The 24015-nt window shown below is 41.1% G+C and overlaps 2 protein-coding genes across 5 annotated transcripts in view; both read left to right on the forward strand.

Moving 5' to 3' along the window:
- The window catches only part of rab40b (RAB40B, member RAS oncogene family), a 28820-nt gene extending 22082 nt beyond the window's left edge, over positions 1–6738 (forward strand). For both annotated transcript variants that reach the window (XM_050059490.1, XM_050059491.1), the window contains 2 exons: positions 1135–1357; positions 3240–6738. In XM_050059490.1, coding sequence (XP_049915447.1) covers positions 1135–1357; positions 3240–3532 — 516 coding nt within the window. In that variant the 3' untranslated portion in view covers positions 3533–6738. The remainder of the gene's footprint in view (positions 1–1134; positions 1358–3239) is intronic.
- Positions 6739–8383: 1645 nt separating this feature from the next.
- Positions 8384–23938, forward strand: LOC126399441 (prolyl 4-hydroxylase subunit alpha-1-like). Of its 3 annotated transcripts, XR_007570887.1 has the most exons (16): positions 8384–8662; positions 11770–11853; positions 12218–12314; positions 12819–12970; positions 13064–13201; positions 15528–15782; positions 16280–16470; positions 16562–16738; positions 18297–18367; positions 18684–18783; positions 19057–19110; positions 19238–19303; positions 19386–19454; positions 20164–20260; positions 20807–20987; positions 23235–23938. XR_007570887.1 is itself a non-coding variant. In XM_050059405.1 (15 exons), exons 2-15 carry the CDS (start codon positions 11775–11777, stop codon positions 20875–20877), a joined length of 1617 nt encoding a protein of 538 aa, XP_049915362.1. In that variant the 5' UTR covers positions 8384–8662; positions 11770–11774; the 3' UTR covers positions 20878–23111. The 3 variants fall into 3 exon arrangements, 2 of the variants coding, with proteins under 2 accessions (XP_049915362.1, XP_049915363.1); XM_050059405.1 differs by lacking the exon at positions 23235–23938 and having other exon boundaries at positions 20807–23111; XM_050059406.1 differs by lacking the exon at positions 23235–23938 and having other exon boundaries at positions 8388–8518; positions 20807–23111.
- The last annotated feature ends 77 nt before the right edge of the window (positions 23939–24015 follow it).

Below are 24015 nucleotides of genomic sequence, written 5' to 3' on the forward strand. Positions count from 1 at the left end.
TCGGTTCTGCAGGTTCTCTGCTGGTACACTGGAGACGGGGATCAAGCAGTTTGTCTCACTCGGGATAGATTGTGCTTTTTTTGGTTCATAGTTTTTGATTAACATGCGACTTATTCGCGTTTAGAGGGAATAAATTTCCGTTATAACGGAAATGTGGGCACAGTTATCTATACAAAATACACAGACTAACTAACTAACTAACTGACTGACTAACATAAACAACTGAAAATTGGAAAAAAAAGTAGCTTGCACCATTAGCTCCGGTAAGGGAAAGCATGAGGGGAAAGCGGCTGACCGGAAGTCACGCACAAAAAAACGGAAGTTGATCACTATTTACTTCCGTGTTTGAAAATAAGGTGGATAGTGTTAGCTATTTTAATGTGTTTTACTTCATGGAACTTCATTGTAACATGTTGTTCATCTAAAAAAGTCTTGGTCAGTGTTTGGTTGTAGCTAAAGACCCTCTAAGGAGTTGGAGTTTCCGTTTTTTCTGTTAAGCAAACTTTGTTTTAATGGTTTTAAGCCTGTTTTTCATAAGCGAAAAGTAGTATTAGCATTTTCGCAGTTAGCTAACCATAGCTGCAAATGCTAACGGAACTAGCAGTTAGCGTTACAGTTAGCTTCCCCCAATTGTTCAAATATGGTCACTTCTGGCTCCAATAATCCAAGATGGAAACTTCCCAATTGCCAAACTTGAGGCTACACTTGAGAAGTAAACAAACCAATGGGTGACATCACAGTGGCTATACAATATTTTATACCATCTATGCTCCAGTCCCTGACTTTAACATCACAACTAAATGCCTAACCCTAACCTGATTCTAACCTGAACCTTAAAACAAAGTCTGAACCTTCAAACAGCCTGGACTGTCCTCACTTTGCAATATGTGCCCATGGTCCTCACAATGATAGATGTACAAGAACAGAAACACACACACACACACACACACACACTAAAACAACAAGCCCCAAATATTGATTACAGCACTTTTGTTTGATCTGATGTTGTTTGTTAAGATTTGAGGGGGTTCTTATAAACCAGTTCTCACCCTGGATCCCAGAGAGGCCGACAGACTGAATCAGTATCCACCAAATGACTCCTGTCATAATCCTCTGTTACTTGTATTTACCCAGCATGCCCCAGGAGTGCCCAAGATCCTTGTTGGGAACCGCCTGCACCTGGCCTACAAGCGTCAGGTGACCACGGAGCAGGCGCAGGTGTACGCAGAGAAGCTGGGCGTCACCTTCTTCGAGGTCAGCCCGCTGTGTAACTTCAACATCACCGAATCGTTCACCGAACTCGCTCGTATCGTGCTGATGAGACACGGCATGGAGCGGCTGTGGAGGCCCAACAAAGGTCAGTCAGCACGGTGCAGTGGTCAAGGAAGTACTCAGATACTTTATAGGAGTAAAAGTATGATTACCACACTGTAAAAATACTCTGTTATACGCAACAGGTGGTTTTACGGGGGGTTAATTTGTTGGAATATTTTTGATGACATCTCCCTCTTTAAAAACAAAAAGCTTCTTCTGGGCTCCTCGTGTACTGAGAATGATTTGTGTTGAGTGTAGTGGCAGGTCTGTGCTGCCCTCTGCTGGACGACACTGAAACACACTGCACCTCATCTCTCTGTTGTCTGTGCTGTGATTTGATTTTAATGTGACATCAAAATGAAAAATAATGAATTCTGACTATCTATCTTAACAAGGTTACAAAGTGATTCACAAAATGCATGAAAATAAGACAACAATACAATATTTCTTTTTTTAAAAAATGTTAAGAGCTGAGAAAAATAGTGAGCACAGAGGCAAAAACAGAACAAAAAGAAATAAAACACTAAAGCTACAAATCAATAAGTATAAATCAGCATTGTTTTAAGCAGTGATTTAAAAACGTGTAATGTGTTAGCACACCTAATCTCCTCAGGCAGAGAACTCCAGAGCGTCGGGGCCTTGATGGTAAAAGCCTGGTCACCTTTAGTTACCAACCTCGATTTAGTTTAAGTTTTAAGTTTATTTACTTTATTAATCCCTCCGAGGGGAAATTGAATGTTTTCACTCTTGCTTGTCAATTACACACAGGTCCGAAAGACACACACATGCACAAACAGGACCTATACATGCACAAAGTGGAGAGATGTCAGAGTGAGGGGGCTGCCCTTGGTGAGGCGCCCCGAGCAGTTGGGGGGTTCGGTGCCTTGCTCAAGGGCACCTCAGCAGTGCCCAGGAGGTGAACTGGCAACTCTCCAGCCACCAGTCCACGCTCCATATTTTGGTCCGGACAGGGACTTGAACAGGCAACCCTCCGGTTCCCAACCCTATGGACTGAGCTACTGCCGCCCCAATTAATTAATCAAAGTGACATTACCAGAAGTTGTCTTTGTCATCACAAGTTGACATTGAATTTGTTTGGGATGTCCTTATTATGACAACTTGACATTAACCAGGATGACATTACCAGAAGTTGTCTTTATGTTAATGTCAAGTTGTCATAATAAGGACATCCCAAACAAATTTAATTGTCACTTGTAACTTGTCATGACAAAGACAACTTCTGGTAATGTCACTTTGATTCATGTCAAGTTGTCATAATCAAGACAACCCAAACAATGTCAACTTGTCATTACAAAAACCGAATGACACTTAATGACAGCAGTCATAAACATGTACATAATGTTTATGACAAGTTCATGACAGTGTCATGTCATAGTTATGTAGATACCTTCAAGTAAAGTGTTACTACTGTTATTTTAATGGAAACAATCAATGCAACATTTGTTTGATGTCTAACTCTGCAGGTTGGGGGCCACTGTTCAAGTCTACGGGCCGTGCACATGTCATGTCTTTAACCGCTCAGAAAACGCGATGTCGGGCGCTGCGTTCCTACTCTGTGCCAGCTTTCAAGAGCGCGGAGAAAGGTTGCGTCTGAGGTTGCTAAGCAACCATAACAAGCGCTGTATCATATACTACTTACCCAAAATCCTGAGTACAGAGCTGATCTTCTTCCATTGTTGAGGACAATGGGTCTAAGTTAAGCTAATGAAGTAGAAGGTGCAGCAATCCCGAAATGTAATGTCGTCATATGAGGACGCAGGAGAGACAACATGATGAATTATTTTTACTTTATCATGTGATGTTGATGTTGATGTTGAATCATGACACAGTATATACATAAAATGTGACAGCGCCCTTCGTGCAAAAAGAGTTTCAGACATTTTTATTGTCTCTCTGTGTTTCAGTGTTGAGCCTTCAGGACCTGTGCTGTCGCTCCATCGTCTCCTGCACTCCGGTCCACCTGGTCGATAAACTCCCCCTCCCTCTGGCTCTGAAGTCTCACCTGAAGTCCTTCTCCATGGCCAACGGCCTCAACGCCCGCATGATGCATGGACGCTCCTACTCCGTCACCGCCAATGCTCACCACGGCGCCACCAAGAGGACGGGAGGGACACTGCTGAAAAAACCCAAACTAATCCGGCCGCCACCGCTGAGCCCGTCTGCACAGAGCTGCAGGAACAGCTGTAAAATATCCTAACAGCTGGACCTGTCAGTGAACGCACCATCACCTGTTTTATGACACCGAGGCTTTTTCTGTTCTTAAACCTCAGACAACGATGATGATGATGATGATGATGACCTGCTACTTCCAACTGATACTGCCAAGCAGCATAACAGCAGGAGGTGGAAACAGAAATATAAATCTCTCTCACAGGAACACAGAGCGCTCGTTAGCTTCTTTTTAACACTAGTTTCTGTTTCTGAGAACGAGCCTCAACCTCACAGTGTGTTGTTCCTCACAGAGTTTCCTTTATTAGTCTGTCTAAGCAGCTGAAACTTTTTAACTCTACGCTTTAAATGCTGGTGTGACGGATGTTATTAGCTCCATCTCATATTGTTCTCGTACGTTTTGAATCCATGTTGTATGAGGGTCAAGTTTCAGCCACCAAATGTTAAATTAAACTCTATATTAAGATTCAAAAACTGCAGCTCCAGAAAGATTTTGGTGACAGTGTCCTGAAAACACGTTTTAGTTGTGGTCGTTGAATGCTGACAAAATTATTGGTAAAGCTCCAGTGTGTAGGGTTTAGGGGCATATATTGGCAGAAATGGTATATACTATTAGTTTATAATTACATCCCTAGAGCCAGTCTGTGACACCAGGGATCAGCACACCCGGGTCCCTATGAACCGATGCAAGTCCCTGCGGGTGGTGGACCCACAGGCAGGTGGCTCCTTGTAGGTCATTCAGGCTAAGGGCCTGTCCCAATACCCCCCCTTAGCTCTACCCCTTAGCCCTACCCCTACATTTGTGCGTTCCCACGAGGGGTAGTGGTGTCCCAATTCCTTTTTGCGTGTAGGGGTAGGGGGCATAATGAGGGGTAGTGGGTATGAAACTAGCCCTTCGGAGCGAGGGATTTCACATGCTGATTTGCCAGCGAGGGGTAGACGTCGCCATGGTTACCACCGAGCAAGAGACGGGGAAAAAAGTTCATACATAGCTAACGTTACCGTCGTCAGGTTGCTTCTTGTTAGCTAGCTAGCTAGCTCGCACTATCTGGCGTCTGTCATCTGTCCTGTTCTGCAAAATTGCCTGACTTTTCACATTACAATAACACGCCAGCTAGTATAACTATGCTGCCTCATAATGAGACTCCATTGTAGATGCCGGTTGGAAATGTAGATGGCTCGCAGCTTCCTGTTTAAAATAGTTATGTATGCGTGAACGTAACCGACGTGGTGACGTAGTGAGTGGTGTCCCAATTCCTAGGGAAAGATTTCAAACCCTACCCCTCGTTGCTTCATTTTGAGGGCCAAGGGGTAGTGGGCAGGGGGGGGTATTGGGGTTGGGCCTATGTCTGACCGGGCACCATGGCCTAAGGCCTGGCTGTTTTAAATGAATGAAAGCGTCTGTGAGTTAAAACACACTGATGAGTTAAAGCAGTGGAACAGAAGCTAAACAAGAACGGGACGTGGATGAGACCTCAGATCTCATGACATACATGATGATGATTCACGTAAACAGCTGAAAGTCAAACTCTTCATTATCTACTTTTTAAGTTGTTGATGAACTTTGGACAAAAAACAAAATCACCCGAAACACTGTTAAAAACAGCTGTTGGGTGACGTTTGATGTCTGTGTTGTTGTCGTGGATTAACTTTTAATTCACAGACGACTGTGTCGACAGGAAATGTGGTCAGAGTAACAGGGTGAGGACTTCTGTCTGAAGCCGCCATTGTTTGAAACCGATGTTCATTAATTCACCAGTACCACAGATTATCGGGGCCACTGCTGGCAAACAAATCTGAGGTTTTGAATTTAAGTTGAAATATTTTTTGGAAAAAATAGTTGAAATTTTGAGAGAAAAAAGTGTAATATTTTTAGAGAGATGTCAGTTTGTCAAGGAAAAAGATAAAAGTAAAATAAAATTATGAAAATGTCATATTTTGATGAATAAAAGCAAAAATAAAGGTGAAATATTACAAAACAATTTACAGTTTCTGATAAGTAAAAAACCTTTATGTTAAGTACTGTTAATATAAAACAAAATAACAGACATCTCCCCCAATTTAATTATAACACATGACATTTTGCTTCAACATGAGATATTAAGTTAAAAATATGAGATTGTAACTAAGTGAAAATTTGTTTTAGTATTGCATTTCCAAAATTATTTGATTCTCCAAAAAGTCAAAACTTTTTTAATATATATATGTAAAATTTGGGTCTTGAAAAATTACAATTTTTATTTTTGCAAAAAACAGATTTTTTCTCATAAAATTAGGACTTTTATCTTGCAATATTTCTTTTTGAAATTTTATAACTTTATAGTGGAATTACTACGACTTTTTCTCACAATGTTCCAACTTAATTTTTGAAATATTTGTAGAGTTTTGAACTGAAAATATTACTTTTTTTAATTTCAAAAAGTCAACAAAACAACTTTATTCATATTTCACATGAACTTTTCCTCAAAATTTTACTTTTTTTAATTACAAATTTACATTTAAATATTCCTGTTTTGTTTTTTCCTCAAAATTTCAACTTTTCTTTTCCTGAATATATTTTGACTTTATTCTTGATAAGTTTTTTGTTTTCCTGACAGTGGCCTGACCAGCGCTCAAACCACTGACTCACAGCAACATGTTTGTGACTCCCCTCCACAGAGAGCTTTAAGACATTAAAGGAAACTTTAGGAATCACAAACTGAAGAAGAAATCTGTAAAAACAAATGACTTCATCACTGCAAGAAGACGGATCTTATTATTGATGTTTAACTGCAGCTAAATTTTCCTTTGACGCCTCTTTAACGGTGAGTTGTTGTGTTCACAGTCGTGCAGCTTCTTCCTCAGGATGTTTTCTACTCACACATATCTGAACATGTAAAGCCCTTTGGACACTGTATTTTCTCTCAACACACTGAGATCACACCCTCCTCTTCTTCATGGCCTGATTCACTGGCTCTCCAGACACACTTACAGCTGCAATTTGTGTACAATATTTGTACGTAATGTAAATATCACTGTTTGATACGACGATAAATAATAACCTGTGGGATTTGTATCTGTTTTCAGTGTACAGTGACGTTATATTTTTTCCTGAGTGACGCCAAAGACTCAGCTGACAGAGGAGGTCACTGAACAGACGGCTGTGTTTTGCACTGTTTATCAATGTTTAATAAGATGCACCTTTACAATAAACTGTACCCACCGTGAGGCTGCGGTTTGTGGTCTAAGAAATAACATATTGTTTGCCTTACGAATGAAATATAGAAACATAAGTATTAAAACACTGTTGCCAACCTTTCTTAGTCTGGTGTGACCAGTAGGGGTGGGAATCACCAGAGGCCCCACGATAATATATTATCACGATACCTGAAGTCACGATACAATATTGTTGCGATTTTAAATGTATTGCGATATGCTGAGTATCACGATAACAAATATTGCAATATATTGTGATTAGCTTTTTTCAACCACAAATTATGTTCCCAAAGGAAAACTTTGTCAACATCTGTTTGATCTAATATGATAAATTTTTCATTCTGTTCATCTCTCTGAACGTCATTATGTTTGTAGTGGACAGAAAAAAAATTGATTGTATAGATTCTAGTAGGCCCCAGAGCCCTACAACATGACCTCCAGCAGGCTACTGGTGTGCATGTTTCTGACCACACTGTCAGAAACAGACTCCATGAGGGTGGCATGAGGGCCCCACGTCCTCTAGTGGGACCTGTGCTCACAGCCCAGCACCGTGCAGCTCCATCATTCACCAGAGAACACCAGGACTGGCAGGTCCACCATCGGCACCCCGTTCTCTTCACAGATGAGAGCAGGTTCGCACTGAGCACATGTGACAGGTGTTAAAGAGTCTGGAGACGCCGTGGTGAACGTTATGCTGCCTGTGACATCATCCAGCATGACGGGTTTGGTGGTGGGTCAGTGATGGTCTGGGAGGCAGATCCTTGGAGGGTCACACAGACCTCCATGTCAGAGCCAACAGTACGCTGACTGCTGTTAGGCACTGGGATGATATCCTCCGAGCCACTGTCAGACCTTATGCTGGTGCAGAGGGCTCTGGGTTCCTCCTGGTGCGGAGGGCCCTGGTTTCCTCCATGCAGTGGGCCCTGGGTTCCTCCTCGTGCAGTGGGCCCTGGGTTCCTCCTGGTGCAGCCGGCCCTAGGGTCCTCCTGGTGCGGAGGGCCCTGGGTTCCTCCTCGTGCAGTGGGCCCTGGGTTCCTCCTGGTGCAGGGCCTGGCCTCATGTGTCCAGAGTGGGTAGGCAGTTCCTGGATGATGAAGACATTGCTGCCATTGACCGCCAAGTACCACCACAGACTGTCCAGGAGCTCACTGATGCCCTGATCCAGGTCTGGGAGGAGATCCCCCAGGACACCATCTGCCAACTCATCAGGAGCCCAGACATTGTCAGGAGGTCATACAGGCAGGCGGGGGCTGTACACACTACAGTCACATGATGAGTCGGATCAACCTGTGATTTAAAATGTTTACTTTGATTTTCGGTGTGATTTTGAATTCAACCCTCAGTGGGTTGGTGATTTTGGTTTCCACTGACCGTTGGTACGTCATTTTGTTCTCAACAAATTACACAATGTACATCAGTAAAGATTTTACACTTTGAGCAGTGTACAACTTTGTCCTTTTTAAATGATAAACAAATGACCATTCATAACAATATGACTTTTGTGTGATTATTATTCATGATTTATACTGTTATGGTGCTAAAGTCCCAAACTAACAAACTACCATTACATAAAGACAAAAAGTTCAGTGTAGTGATTCACCCTCCAGTCCAGCAGGTGGCGGGAAAACGTTCTGAGCCGCCATTTTGTAAGAAGCAGCGGAGGAGACGGAGAAGAAGAAGACTAGGAGGAGGAAGAAGAAGTTGTGTGTGTTTACTGGTGCTAGCTTGACTTTGGAGCAACACAAGTGGGAATTTGGGGAATTTGTTGACTTCGTTTCAAACCACCGTGGGAGTTGTTGTTGTCACGGTTATTTTTACGGTAACACCCCCTCTGTCATGTCTTCTTCGTGCCCGTTATGGCGGGATGACATTAGACAGAAACTCTGTGTAGAACTCTGGTTTATCTAGAAATTTCCTTCGCTGCTTCCTCACTTTACTACAGACAACAGTCCCGCTGTCAGAGGTAACGTTACAGCAGATATTAGTTTGTTATTTTGACCTTCATATGTGTTTATTTCGTGTCTGTGGCGTCTGTGAGCAGAATAAATCCTCCCAGTTCAGACACAGGTCACTGGGTGATGTCAGGACATGCCTAACTGCTTCTCTTCACATTCTCTGTTTTAAGGTTAAATTAAAGTTAAAGTTTCAGACAGCTCAGCTCAGGATCTGAAACGACGAGATAAAATTTACTGTTCTGTCCAAATGTACAAACAACAACAATAAATACATCCAATATGAGGAAACACATGTAGTTATTCAGGTTGTTTTGTGTTGTCTTTGCTGAGGAATGATGTTAAACTGTCTAACACCGATTAACGGTTAATTTAATGAGGCCATTTTCTTTAAGGGAAACGAAACTGATATAAATGAAAGAAATTTTTGACAAAAAACACAAACAATTGTTTGTTTAAAACGTTGAGATAAGTTACCCTTGTTTTAAAATTGTAACTCCATTATTACTATTATTATTATTATTATTATTATTTGTATTTGTGTTTGTATTTATTTCTTTTTTCGGGTACAATTATGTACATGAAGCAAGGATGCGCAGTTAATATCTGCACGTCATCGGTATTGGCCGATATTGGCCAGTATGCTTTTTCTTATGTTGCACAATAAATGAATATTATAGACACTGAAAAGTATTGAATTTGATGTCTTTAGTGACCTGATGATCACTAAAATTAGTTGGGTAAAAGTGGATATATCGATATCGGTATTGGTTATTAGCCAAGCAAGTTGTTTGATATCGGATATTGGGAAAAAGGGAAAAAATATTGTGCGTCCTTGTTAATCAGCATCACTGTAAATGTGCCAGTGTCTGCTGGAAAGCAAATTTTTAACTGTTGTCCTCTGGCCTGATGTTAGATTAGCCATTTAAAACAAAACAAAAGAAAACAAGAACCTGTTAAAGCGACACTTAACTTTCTGGAAATTTGACACTTTTCTTTGTTTAGGTTAAAATGCTATTAATATGCTGATGACACACTAAAAATGTAAGTGAATTCCACCAGAGATACAAACTCATAATTATACCATTCTCATATGGTTCTAAGAAAACTCCGGCCAATCTTTGCACTCGGACCAAATGCAATGATTGGCCGAGCGCCTACTGTAGCGTAGCTTCTCAAACATTAACGTTATCTCCCTTGTGCGTTTCCACTTACTAGTAACGTTAACGCTACTATCTAGCGTTAGCACTGTAACCTTATTCGAAAACTCATCAGTCATCACTAACCCCGGATAAGTTTCAAAACTCCAGGGTTGTGTTTGACTGTGCAGGACAGGTAACGTTATGTTTAGTTTGCTTCTAATTTAACATATCTCGTTATATAACAACACAGTATCCAGTTTCTAATGGCTAATGTTAGCCTACTGTAGCGTAGACTGTGAAACATTAACGTTATTTTCCTTGTGCGTTTCCACTTACTAGTAACGTTAACGCTACTATCTAATGTTAGCACTGTAACCTTATTAGGACTGTCAAAAGCTCCATGAAAGTGAGTTTGAGTATTTTCGAATAAATTTAGTGGAGTTTGAATAATATTTGAATGTATTATTGTTATTATTATTATTAATTAATTAATGTATTTATTTTTACATAAAAACACAAAAAATAAGATGCTTATTGCTGGCGCAATATGAACGTGACACTCGGATGAAAACACCTGTTCTGACCTCACTGAAGTGCCAGGTATGACCAACTTCTGCCTCGCTATCTGAGCAATGTTTGGATACTTCAGTGCGTAGTTTTCCACAAGAGAAAATATATATATTAGAATATATTTCGAACTTCAGGTTTTTTTTGACAGCCCTAAACCTTATTCAAAAACTCATCAGTCATCACTGACTCTGGTTGAGTTTTAAAACTCCGGGGTTGCTTTTGACTGTCTTGGCTGTAACGTTACACTTACTCTTCTCTTCCATGTATCTAATGTTACCATGCCAACGCCTACGTCTATCATAGACGTAATGAGGACGTAATGGAGGAGGGGGATGGGACTTTGGAGGGAGGTGGAGTTGCAGGAGGAGGGGGATGGGACTTTGGAGGGAGGTGGAGTTGTGGATGTTCAAATTTTTTCTAAGTGCTGTGTGAAATGCAAGAAAGGTAGAAGTTGCTTTAAACACACAACATGGAAAATTTAGTTTTCTTCTGTTGGGATCAAAAGTTAAGCTCAATATACCAAGTCAAAAATAGAAATGCACTAACTAAACAGTCCGAGATATGAAGTCCATTAAAAGGACTGAGATATTCCTTGGTTTATTCTATGACACAGTAGGAGTGGCAGAAAAAAAAAAGTATGGTGAGATATTTGTGTGGTAATATTGTGTCATGACACGGTTGCCAAGTAACGATTTTTTTTTAAATTTTTTTAATTTAATTAATTTTTTTAATTATTATTATATAAATTATTAATAATATAAACACAGATTAAGATTGTACCCACTGGAGTGCCTTTTCAGTTTACCATTTACAAAGTGCTGCAATAAAAATGACTGGTGATGTCGCCATCAAGTTTTCCTTTGGGGACATTATTTGCAGTTGGAAAAAGGTAATAAATCGCAATATATTGCAGTATATGTTATTGCAATAGCATATCTCAACAGATTTAACATGGCAATAGTATTGTATTGTGACTTGATGAGACAGTAGGGAAGTTAACATTTTGTCCCCGCATCTTAATTAGAAAATTAGAAGTGTCAGACTCCAGCGGAACGTCCTCACTTGTCTTGTTTTGTTCGACCATCAGTCCAAAACTCAGAGACATGAAACAGAGAAACAGAAAGTTCTCACAGTGGAGAAACCATTAGTGAGGAGCGATCAGCATCTTTGGTTGATAAATATTAATCATTTAGCAAAAATAGGTGCAGATCAGTTTTCTGTCTATTGATTAAATGATTCATTGTTTTCTACAAACCAATTTTTTTCATTCAGGAAGTTAAATGCTGTCGTTACACAAACAGCTATATATGATCTTTGTCTCTGTAAAATAAATCAACAAAATGATGATTTAAATCAGGAACTCTGATCAATAAACTCGTGTGTCCGCCTGGTTACTCTCTCTGCAGACTGGATGGCTTTCTGTTGGCTGTTGATCCACATCCTCCTCTTCAGCTGCTGCTCAGCTCACAATGACTTCTTCACCTCCATCGGTGAGTGAATCCAGTGTTTGTTTTCCTCCTGTTCATTCATACATCGTACTCCTCTGCTTCACTCTGGATATAAACAAATGAAAAGAGGATTTAAAAAAACATCCAGATAACTTCTGTGTTTGTTCCTCAGCTGTTATAAAAGTTTCATACAGAAGGAGACACACTGTCATGGTACAATCAAACCTGGTATGAGCAAGGTGTACCTAATAAAGTGACCAGTTATTGTATTTTGGTTTTAAACTGTTAGAATTAACTGTTACAGAAAAAAAAACAATCAGTTTGAAGACGTCACGTTGGATGTTGAGAAAATGATTCCTCTATTCTGACAGTTAATTGATGAAATGATGAAACTGTGTGTCCTCAGGTCAGATGACTGACCTGCTGTTCACAGAGAAGGACCTGGTCACCTCGCTGAAGGACTACATCCGAGCAGAGGAGACCAAACTGGAGCAGATTAAAAAGTAAGAGACGTCTCAGGTGTTGTTTTGTCAGTACACCACAGACAGACTGATGCTGAAACTGTCTTTGTGAAATGAACAAAATGATAATAACACAAATGATTCATCAGTCAAACCAGATAAATCAAAGTTGATGTATGTGATTTATTGAGATTAATTAATCACAGAGCATGTTATTAATTAGGTTAATTTTTAATCAGCGGACAGCCCTGGTTAAAAACAATATATTTTGAGAGCAGAGTGTGAAAACGCTTCAGCATGTCTTTGTGTTTGATCTGTGGTGTGTGTTACGGGATGAGGGTGCGCTCTGAATAGTTGTTCCCTCTGGTAGTTTATTACAGACTGTGACTAAACAAAAGTTTTCCTGAAACATTGTCTGACCTGAGAAAAGACCCAGTTTTCTGCTCCATTTCTGTTGTCTGTCCTGGAGGTGTGGCCGCAGATTAAATACACACTCTGTTACCTGTGTGTGTGTGTGTGTGTGTGTGTGTGTGTGTCCGTCCTCAGATGGGCGGACAAACTGGACGTCCTCTCTGCAGCAGCCACCCAGGACCCCGAGGGTTTCCTGGGACACCCGGTGAACGCCTTCAAACTGATGAAGAGGCTGAACACAGAGTGGGGGGAGCTGGAGAGCCTGGTGCTCACTGACACGGCTGATGGTGAACACACATATATGATTTGTGTATTTCATCATGTCCTTCATCCTTCATTATTAGTGACACTAGCCGTTTTTCTTCTGTGGTGTTCTTCAGTGTTCATCTCTAACCTCACCATCCAGAGGCAGTACTTCCCCAACGATGACGACCAGATTGGAGCCGCCAAAGCACTGATGAGGCTGCTGGACACCTATCAGCTGGACACCAACACCATCTCCACCGGGCAGCTGCCAGGTGAGAGCAAAGCCTGGACGTCAGAAATTAACATTACAACAAGATTATTTTGGCCACTATGGTCACAATAAGAAAGAATATATACAACAATATGCGTCAGGAATCTACAAGAAAAATAGATGATAATAAAGACACAATATTTGCACATAAAGCCTCGTTTCCACCGAGCAGTTCAGTTCAGTTCACTTTTTTTCTGTCTCCACAGTGAAAAGTTGTGGATGGTACCAACAGAAGCGTTCCTTAGCGTCTCCATGTTTGGTCCCCCCTCTGTTGGGGTACCTAGCACACAGATCTGGTACTAAAAGGTGGAGCTAGAAACCCTGCAGTCTGATTGGTCAGTAGAGGACGGTCACTCTGGTTTTATGTAACCTCTGTTCATACATCAGTAAACTACAACTATAAAGTGAAAGGGAAAAAAATAACTTCATTCACTGGGCCGACTGCCGGCAACTTTTAAGGTGGAACGTTAACTTGTAATGTTACTCAATGCATGAGTTGATGACGTGAATCCATCAGCACACCTTAAATTTCACTGTGACAACTTTGACCATCACTTTAGTTTTTATATGACACACACTTTTAGTAATGACTTTATATTCTAATCCTCACTTCCTGTGGGCTACAGCAACACTAAACCCCTGAGCTTGCCTGAGAAGGACTAAATGCACAAAGCTGCTATTTTTAAATATCCCATGGAGAGAGACTCTCACTGCAGCCTGTTCTGTTTTGTTCTGAAAATGTGGGCGTGCAGCCTCGTTCTGTGGACGATAAACCAGGTGCAGACTTCCATCTGTGTCACCGCTGATGAGGAAATACAGCGAGTGCTGGACGGAGCAGTGAGTGACAACAACCCCGCCCACATTTAAGAGGACTGTCTGAACAGACCGAGAGTCTAGGTACCATGTCTGAAGGGTTACTGTTGGTTCCAAAGGTACTGGACTGAAAGGGTTTGTTGGAAGTAGGGTCGACTCAGAATTATGTCAGTCAAATCAGATTCAGGCTTTTAAATATATATATTTGCTGATGTATTTATTTACTTTTTCATTTGAAGTTTTGAAGGTTGGGCTCAGTTAGATGTTCTGTGTGAAAGCAGCATTCATGTAATATAGTAAACAAGCTAACAACAGGTCGGAAATGTGCAACAACATTTTTTGCCAACACTAGCTATCAAACCAAAGTCAGAGACTGTGTCGTATTAAGTGTCTATGAGCTGTTAATTCAGCACCTCCACGTAGAAGAGAGAAGATGATGTTCTCTCAGAGCCTTATGGTGGAAAGCTTCTCCTCCTCTGTGCCGCTACGTGACGTTCGCAGCTGTCTGTACCAAAGAGTACTGCTCGACTCGAAGCAATCTTAGTGGACTGAGGAGTCTCCAACTGATGATTCGAATCTCTGACTTTCAAGGGGCAGCCCTAATAAAAAGTTGCAATATTTATAGTTTTATTACTTTTATTTAGTTTTTTTAGTTCTAATGTCACAGCAGAGGTGTTATCATTCAGTCATAGAAGAAATACAGAGACTCAGTTTATCACATAAATGTTATTAAGCCAATTTTATTTATATTTCAGAATTCATAGTCTGTAAAACATGTTGTCATGCTGCGTCCTCTTGCTTGATAATAATTTGGACTACCAGAAAGTCTCACCTTAGGAGCAGGGACGTTTTTGGCACCACGAAGTAAACTTAGGCAAGGCAGCTTTATTTGTGTAACACCTTTCATACACCAGGGCAATGTAAAGTGTTTTACAGAGCAATAAAATATAAAACATGATAAAGGATACAGATTTACAATAAAAGAATAAATAGACAAAAATATTTAAAAGGTAAATTTAATTACTAAATGATTTAAAATGTAATAAAAAAAGTGCAAAGATTAAAAAAAATATTTAAAATGAGTTAAAATCAAGTTTAAAAATCAGTTTGCAGTCAGTACAGGGTGGAGCGGGCAGTGTAAAAAAGGAATGTATTTAGTTTTGACTTTAAAGTGTTCAGAGTCGGGGCTGCCTAACATCTGGGAGGTTATTATGGGTTTGTGCTGCCTCTTAGGACGGTCAGTAGGCTGGCCCGAGAGGTCCTCAGGGTCCGAGAAGGTTCATATGTCACAAGCATGTCAGAGATATATTTGGGTGCTGAGCTGCAGAGTGATTTATACACAAGCTGCAGGATGTTGAGAGCTGACACTCAGTCTGTCTTTAGACCCCGAGAGCTCAGTAAATGTTCCTAAGTTCCATAAAATGTCCCGGCTGTGGAAAAAAAGACAGATAGAGAACCCTAAGTGAGAAACATCCACTCAGGAAGGATTTTGTGCCCCTCTCTCGCCGCCTCAGGCACGTCCTCGGTGGCCTCACACCGGACCACTCTGACTGTGGACGACTGCTACGACCTCGGGAAGGTGGCATACTCGGAGGCGGACTACTACCACACGGAGCTGTGGATGGTTCAGGCCCTGAAGCAGCTGGACGGGGGAGAGGCGTCTGACACCGTGGATGCCGTTGCCATCCTGGACTACCTGAGCTACTCCGTCTACCAGCAGGGGGAGCTGGAGGGAGCGCTGACCTACACCCAGAGGCTGCTGGAGCTCGGTCAGTCATGGGATGCACAGAATTTTATGGAGGACAAAAAATGAATTAAGTATCAATAAATAAACAAATAATATATAATAACTTATACAATTTAAAATATACAGGAATAAATAAATATAGAAACACTTGAATGTATAAATAAATACAAAAATAAATAAATACATGAATGAATACATGTCTAAATAAATAAATAATTAAATATGAAATTAAAGAAATATAAATAATATAAATAAATACTGAAATAATAAATGAATAAATAAATGTAGTTGTACAAAAATGCAGAAATAAATTTGAGATATTAATTTATTTATGTTGTGTTTAATTATCAACTTTATTTATGCATTTATTTATTTTCATATTCATTTCAATGTTTATTATTTAATTTATTTATGAATTTATTTTTATATTTATTTATGTCCTCCATGTACCATTTGACCTTTTTTTTTTTTTTTTTTTTTTACGTCTGACTGAGCTGGATTATGACACTTCCTGTTTAGACCCGACGCACCAGCGAGCCAACGGGAACCTGAAGTACTTTGAGTATCAGCTGGCCAAACAGAAGAAGGTGGAGGGGACTGAGAATGAGAGTGAGGTCAGGCAGAGGAGGGAGACCCGGGGTCAATCTGCCGATTACCTGCCAGAGAGGAAGAAGTACGAACAGCTGTGTCGCGGCGAGGGCATCAGGATGGTGAGGAGACGGAAACAAACACATAAAACGCTTCACTGTTAGATATCATCATCATCATCATCATCATCATTCCGTCTGTCTTTTCTGACAGAACCCTCGCAGGCAGAGCCGCCTCTTCTGCCGTTACTATGACAACAACCGCCACCCGAAATACGTGATTGGTCCGGTGAAGCAGGAGGATGAGTGGGACCGCCCCCGCATAGTCCGATACCACGACATCGTGTCGGACGCTGAGATGGAGAAGGTGAAGGAGCTGGCTAAACCCCGGGTGAGTCAGTCATGTTTGTGTTTATGCGCTCTAATACAAGATGCTAATGTTAGCATGCCAGGCTAACACACTCACTCATCAGCTACAGCAGTAACAATCACTTCTGTTTTAAAGTTATGAATCAGCTGTTATATTGATGTGTTTTTTTCTTTCCTTCATAGATAACTGTTTTAACAGAGTTACAAACAGTTTAATTCAGACACCAAGTGTGTCATAATGATCTGACAGAATACAAACTGTTATAGAATAACCACAGTCTAACAGAATATAACTATTATTAAATGATAATAATCTAATCTGGGCCAGGTTTGGAAAACAAATCCAAAATTTGGCTCAGGTTGACATACTGCTGTGTTGTGCTATGGCCTATTCAAGTGCGGGAATTTGTTATTTACATCACAACGCCTGAACGCAACACAGGCTCCGCACCAATAGAGTGTGTGTACAGTGCTGTTGTGCGTGCGGCGTGTTTGGCTGCGCGTACCAGCAGCCTTTTAATGGTCATTTACACACTGTCCATAACAATAACTATGTCAGTAGGGATGTCCCGATCCAGCTTTTTCACTTCCGATCCGATACCGATATTACAGCCTTGAGTTTTGGCCGATACCGATACCAATCCGATCCAAGCGCGTATTATACATATTCACATATTTTGTTGTCAGTCCAAGCGCGTATTATACATATTCACATATTTTGTTGTCAGTCATGTTAGAAAAGGTTTGATCAAGCGTTATTACTCTAACAAGAACAACTTAATCGGGTTAGTTAGAATGATCCACAACAGTTGGTATGAGAAACTGACCTGTTTATTGTTAACAGGTTTAAATAAACAAACTTTAAACTTGAACATTAACATTAAATAAAAAATATAGCTGGTTTTCTTTGGCTGCTTTGGCCCCTTAATAAATAGAAAATAAATCAACACAAGAAATCTTTAAAATGTCTAACATTGAAATTAAAATAGCTGGCCTGGTGGATTGATAGTAAGCGCTGGAGCAGATCACTGGAATGGACTGCTTGAATCGCGGAGCGCTGGGCTGGCCGGAAAACCTGGATCGGACTCCATGTATGGTCACAAATGTATGTTCCTTTAAAAATCAAAAAGGCTGTCGGGTTCGGTCAGGAAAATGCGGTCCGAGCTGCACTCTGTCCTGCAGCTCTCCCCTCTGTGTCCTCAGGCCCTGTAACTGTATCAATACTTTTTGGGGGCATTTTTGCCTTTAATCGATAGGAAAGCTGAGCGTGAAAGGGGGACAGAGAGAGGGAGTGACATGCAGCAAAGGGCCACAGGCTGGAGTCGAACCCGGGCCACTGCGGCAACAGCCTTGTACATGGGGCGCCTGCTCTACCACTAAGCCACTGACGCCCCACTGTATCAGTACTTTTAATATTACAGCTCTGTTTCCTGCTCACATGTTGATGAATGAACAAACATGAGAGCAGGAAACAGAGCTGATGTTGCCTCCCTGACTGCAGCATCTCTGTGTCAGCTACTGACCTGTCTCTCTCTCTCTCTGTCTGTCTCTGTGTATTTATAATGTGATGGATGAACTAGCTCAGACGTGCCACAGTTCACGACCCTCAGACAGGCAAACTGACCACGGCCCACTACAGAGTCTCCAAGAGGTAAGAAGAGCTGGCTCCACTTTTTGAATGGTGAACACAGACTGACGCCACCTGCTGGTGTGGAGAGTTATTTCCTCTCACGCAGGCGCAGAACGTACATGTTGGCTGACGTCTTTGTTTGTGTGTTCAAGTGCAACTTTTTGGCCGAGACACAGGCAACGCAATAGTCGGCCTTCGTTTCCACTGGTTCTTTGATTTCAGTTCAGTGCGTGCCTTTACTGTTCAGTTAATGATTTTAAATGCGTGACAGTATCCTCCTCTCCTCTCCTCTCCTCTCCTCTCCTCTCCTCTCCTCTCCTCTCCTCTCCTCCCTCAGCGCTTGGCTCGGAGCGTTTGAACATCCGGTGGTGGACAGGATCAACCAGAGGATCGAGGACATCACTGGCCTGGACGTCACCACAGCAGAGGAGCTGCAGGTAACACTCACCTGGAGTCTCATTAATAAATACTGTGTACACACAAAACGAAGCCTGAAGGAGCCGTACGCCACGTCCCACACAAAAGTTGTGAAATATAAAAACAGACTTGATGGGAAATTAGCGATGCCCATGGCTTCATCACTTCATAAGTTAACATACAGACACCATGAATTCATGTAAATCAGGTCCAGAGTGCTGCTAATACAACCTGTGATTCAGGGCCAAACTTTAATTTGATATATTTCTTCATTCCTTAAAATGCTGCTGCAGGTGGCGAACTATGGTGTTGGAGGACAGTACGAGCCGCACTTCGACTTTGGACGGGTAAGTAAATGTTTGACTTGTGCAGCAGGAGTCACTGAGGTGTTGTGTGTTTCACTGTCTGCAAATAATTCACCTCTAAAATCACAAACGACCCTCCGGATTTGTCCTGATTTTTTTTTTTTTCCAGAAAGATGAACCAGATGCTTTTGAAGAGCTCGGGACAGGAAACAGAATCGCCACCTGGCTGCTCTACGTCAGTCATCATTAATATTAATTATTATTAAGCAGTATTAAACAATGTGCTGCTGAAGCTGATGAGCTGTCTCCTCCTGCAGATGAGTGATGTACAGGCAGGGGGCGCCACAGTCTTCACGGAAGTCGGAGCTGCTGTGTGGCCCAAAAAGGTACTGTTCACTTCAGAGGATCAATTAACTGATTATTGTCACTGACCTTTAAACTTCTGACTGTTTCCATGATTAATTGTTTGATAATAGAATCATATTTAATTTATTTTCAAAGAAGATGAAGAAACAAACAAATATTCACATTAGAGAAGTTAGAACATGTGAATGTTGGGGATTGTTCTGCTTGATTAAATGACTAAAATGATTATTAATTTACTAACTATTTATTTTAGTTGTAGTTCAGATTTTATCTGATTTTTTTAATTGTATAGTCTTCATATATATATGAAACAATGCACTTTTTAATGCTCATGTTACATATATTTTTCATTTTGTAATTTTATTTTGGTATTTCTTCTTTCTAATCCTTATTATTTACGGTTATTATTGAAAGTAATTAATACACAGTGGTCTTTCAGCACATTCTTTGGAGTATGCTGCACTTAACATTATAAAAATATGTGACAAATAAAACTTTAAGACTTGAATTTTAAACAGTTTAAAAAGGTTGAATTATTTTTATAAAAACTTTTTTGTAGCCATATTTTTAGAAACAAGAAACAGGTACAGGTGATGTTTTTATTAATATTTGATGTTCAATTTCCAAGGGTTCCTTTGAAGCTGCAGCGACAGTTACAGCTAATGGACGAGTAGATAAATGGTTTCAGCTCTAACAGTGAAGTGTCGCTGTTTGTGTGTGTGTGTTCAGGGGACGGCAGTGTTCTGGTATAATCTGTACCCCAGTGGAGAAGGAGACTTTCTGACCAGACACGCTGCCTGTCCTGTTCTGGTCGGAAACAAGTGGGGTGAGTTCTCAACAGAAATGTAATGTAACATTAGTTGAAGCCATTTTCTCGCTCGTGCATGTCCGTTAAAGTTAACAGAAAAAATTAAACAGCCAGATAACTACGCTAGATGATGCGTAGTGTAACGTTAGCAGTGGTGCCGAATATTTAAGTGACGACTGCTGAACTTGATAAGCCTGATATATAATGCATGGATGAAGACACAATATGAACAGGACGGTGCGTTCTGCTGCCGGCGCTCCAGGATGCTTTTACTTCAAGTGTCCGTGCAGAGCAGTTTTACCACCAGTACAGATATTCCCACCTTTTACTTGATGATAATCGTGCTCGTAAAAAGTAGATCTGTATTAGTCACTGGTTTCAACTCCAGTGTAAATGTTCCTGAACATCTGACTGTGGCTCCAGAACAGAATCAGACCAACACACAGCTCTTTATAGATCTGATGTTTTTCTGATTTCTGCCTTTGATTGTTCAGACAGTCGTGATTTTAAACACAGTTGTGTCGTCATCATCTGAATCTGAATCATCTCTCTGTCTGCCTGCAGTGTCCAATAAATGGATCCATGAACGAGGGCAGGAGTTCAGGAGGCGCTGTGGCCTCCGGGAGACTGACTGACAACCAGCCTCCTCCTCCTCCTCCTCCTCCTCCTCCTCCTCCTCCTTCCAACCCTTCAAGCTGCTGAGGCTGTGGCTACACATGTGATCTGATTTATTTTTATCTGAAGAGTGAGTGTGTTCAGTGTGTGTGTGTGTTTGTGTGTGTGTTACAGTGTGTGTGCTCCATCACCTTTTTTAAAACTCCATAATCACAATCTAATATCAGGTTTACTGACAAAACACACGACTCGGACAGATATCAGTCTGATGTCACTCAGTACACCCAGCCTCTCCCAAAATGTTACCATGGCGACTGCTGCAGTGTCGTCACATAGCACCACTCCACTGTTTGACTTCCAGCTGCTTTTTTTTAACTCCCCACCTTAAATATTTTATGTGTTTATTCGCACTGTTAACGCCTTCTGTCTGATGTGTTCATGAACGTAATTTAGGTCAAAACCACTCCATCACAGGGCGCCAACTAGCTCGCCCCGTAGAGCCAGCGCCCCGTGTATAAAGGCTGTGTCCTAGCTGCAGCAGCTGCTGGTTTGATTCCAACTCCAGCCCTTTGCTGCACGTCACCCCCTCTCTCTCTGTCCCCATCTCATGCTACACTTTCTAAGACTTGCTGCTTTGCTAAAGGCAAAAAAGTCAAAAAAGAAATCTTAAAAAAAAAAAAAAAAAAGAAACACTCCATCACTTGCCTTTTTTTACTGAAGCAAAAGCATCAACACCACTGTGCACAGATTCTCTGTGGTGTGTTCATTAAGTAAATTAGAATACAAACGTATTATCTTCTTGTCACACCATCATGATCTCCTCCTCCCTCTCTGACTAGTTACACCCCTCTTTTCCACCAATACAATCTGTGTATCTGTGTGTATGTGTGTGTGTGTGTCTGTGTGTGTGTGTGCGTGGCTATTTCAGCCTTGAGGTCATTCACTGACAAACAACAGATGACATTTAAAGGAGACACGCTCTGTGACCGTGTACCCCTCCTCCTGCTCCTCGTGTTGTCTTTTATGTGAACAGTCAAACACGTGCAGCTCTGCTGAAGGTCACACTTGAATTTCACCCTTTAATCTTTAATTGTAACAGTTGTCACATGAGGGCAGATGTTTTTAAACCTGCTGTGTGAAACACATACAAACAGCAGCATCAATCACGAAACGGAAAAATTGCAAATATAGTTGTGATGCTGCCACGGAGTAAATTATTAAAAGCGTTTCCCACAGAATTAGAATCTGTTATGGCGCTGATTGCCGACGATCAGCTGTTGCTGCCGTTTGAAGCAGTGCCTCCCTGAGCCGCTGTCTTCGTGCTCTCTCTGCGTGGTTAGCACAAGCTAACATGGTAAACATGTTCTCATAACTACTCGTCATATTTTGCTCTGCAGCAGCGGTTAACATCCAACACCAAGCAATCTCACACCAACACCAGAATCGTTTGATTTTGTTGTTTAACCTGTAAATAACCATTGGTTAACGCTAGCATTGTGATGCTAACAGTTAGCCAGGTCACTGTGTCTGTGTCACAGAGCTCCAGTCCTGCAGCAGTAGTGTCATGAGTCTCACAGAGAGACGGAGGGGCTGAGCGAATCATTATGCTTACGTATTTTTTTTAATAATCTGAATCTGTAAAGTAACAAAAGCAGTTACATAAATGGAGGCAAGTAAAAAGTACAATATTTACCATTGAGATGTAGCAGAGTAGACGTATAAAGTGAAATACATGAAATATGTACATCAGCATAGGCATAAAGTACAGTGCTAGAGTAAATAAATGTACTCAGTTACATCCCACCATTAGAAAACATAAAGTGGAATAAATGGGAATCATCATCATCAATATAAATTCAAATCTCACCTGGTCATGTACAGCTAAAGAATAATGTGAATAAATTGAAATAGATCTTTAATATGAGGCTTCACATTTCCTCTTGAAGACCTCAGCATACATGTGTACGTGAGTGTTGTTTTAACACAGCAGGCTTTTAAAAACGTCTCCTTTAAATGTCCAGCTGTCCTTCATGACCTGACCTCAGATCTGTTTCACTGCTGCAGAAATCCTGTCCGCCTAATACACAAACTACTATTATTAATACTATTATTTTATGCAAAGAAATGTGAGGTGCACTCCTGTTTATGTGTGACAGATGATTTTGTTACAAGAACAAATGTAAAGAATGTAATGGAGTTGCTGTGTGAGATGCAAAATATGTTTCTAATCAATGAATAAATATAAAGAACTGCTGCAACGGATATAAAACTCTCTACTGTCTGATGCAACGACAAAATGTCACTTTCCAAATACTCATACTCAACACTGGAATCTATTTGTCATTTCATTTTATTTGACATGTTCTCCCCGTGTCAGCGTGGGTTTCCTCCAGGTGCTCCGACATGTTCTCCCTGTGTCAGCGTGGGTTTCCTCCAGGTGCTCCGACATGTTCTCCCCGTGTCAGCGTGGGTTTCCTCCAGGTGCTCCGACATGTTCTCCTCGTGTCAGCGTGGGTTTCCTCCAGGTGCTCCGACATGTTCTCCCCGTGTCAGCGTGGGTTGTGTGTCTTCCCTCCTTTGTTCTCAAACTTTTATGCTTTAATATCCTGTTTCCACCAGGAGAAGCGTCAAAATAAAAGTTCCATAAGATCAAAAGAAAAAGGGGACACCCAAAATAAAGGTTGACAGGAAGTAACTTAGATTCAACCTTATTTACAGACCGGAATTTACCCTTTAAAGTCAGTTGCATCCACCGACTTAGCGCCTGTGTTTGAGGACTTTGGTTGGTGGCCGCTGCATCAACAACTGCTGCCGCCCGGTGCATATTATACGGCCGCGACAGGTGCCTTTGTGCGTCGGTATCTGACGCCCAGATCACTGTCAGAGTGTTGGTATTTGACAGGTTTGGATGGGAACAGGCTGATAAATGAGACTTGGATTAGCCTGCAGGAGTCGTGTGAGAGTTTCTAAACAGGTGTTTTCATATAGTTTTACTGTTGTTGAACGCAGCCTTGTTTTATTTCAATTTTTGGATTTTTCGTTCACTGTGCAGGAAGCAAAGTTTTCTTCAAGAACTCAATGTAACACACAAGTTATTAATACAGAAATGGTCTTTTTGCTGACAAAATATTCTTTTACAGTATTTGAGTAAATATACT

Source organism: Epinephelus moara, chromosome 13 (genome assembly GCF_006386435.1).
Source record: "Epinephelus moara isolate mb chromosome 13, YSFRI_EMoa_1.0, whole genome shotgun sequence".
In the NCBI taxonomy this organism is placed as follows: Eukaryota; Metazoa; Chordata; class Actinopteri; order Perciformes; family Serranidae; genus Epinephelus; species Epinephelus moara.

Excerpts from the sequence above, each read along its gene's own strand:
- LOC126399441 (XM_050059405.1), top strand. The coding sequence starts at position 11,775 with ATGGCTTTCTGTTGGCTGTTGATCCACATCCTCCTCTTCAGCTGCTGC. Across the intron at positions 19,111-19,237 it reads CGCACTTCGACTTTGGACGG|AAAGATGAACCAGATGCTTT; the intron begins GTAAGTAAATGT and ends TTTTTTTTCCAG. Across the intron at positions 19,455-20,163 it reads CTGCTGTGTGGCCCAAAAAG|GGGACGGCAGTGTTCTGGTA; the intron begins GTACTGTTCACT and ends GTGTGTGTTCAG.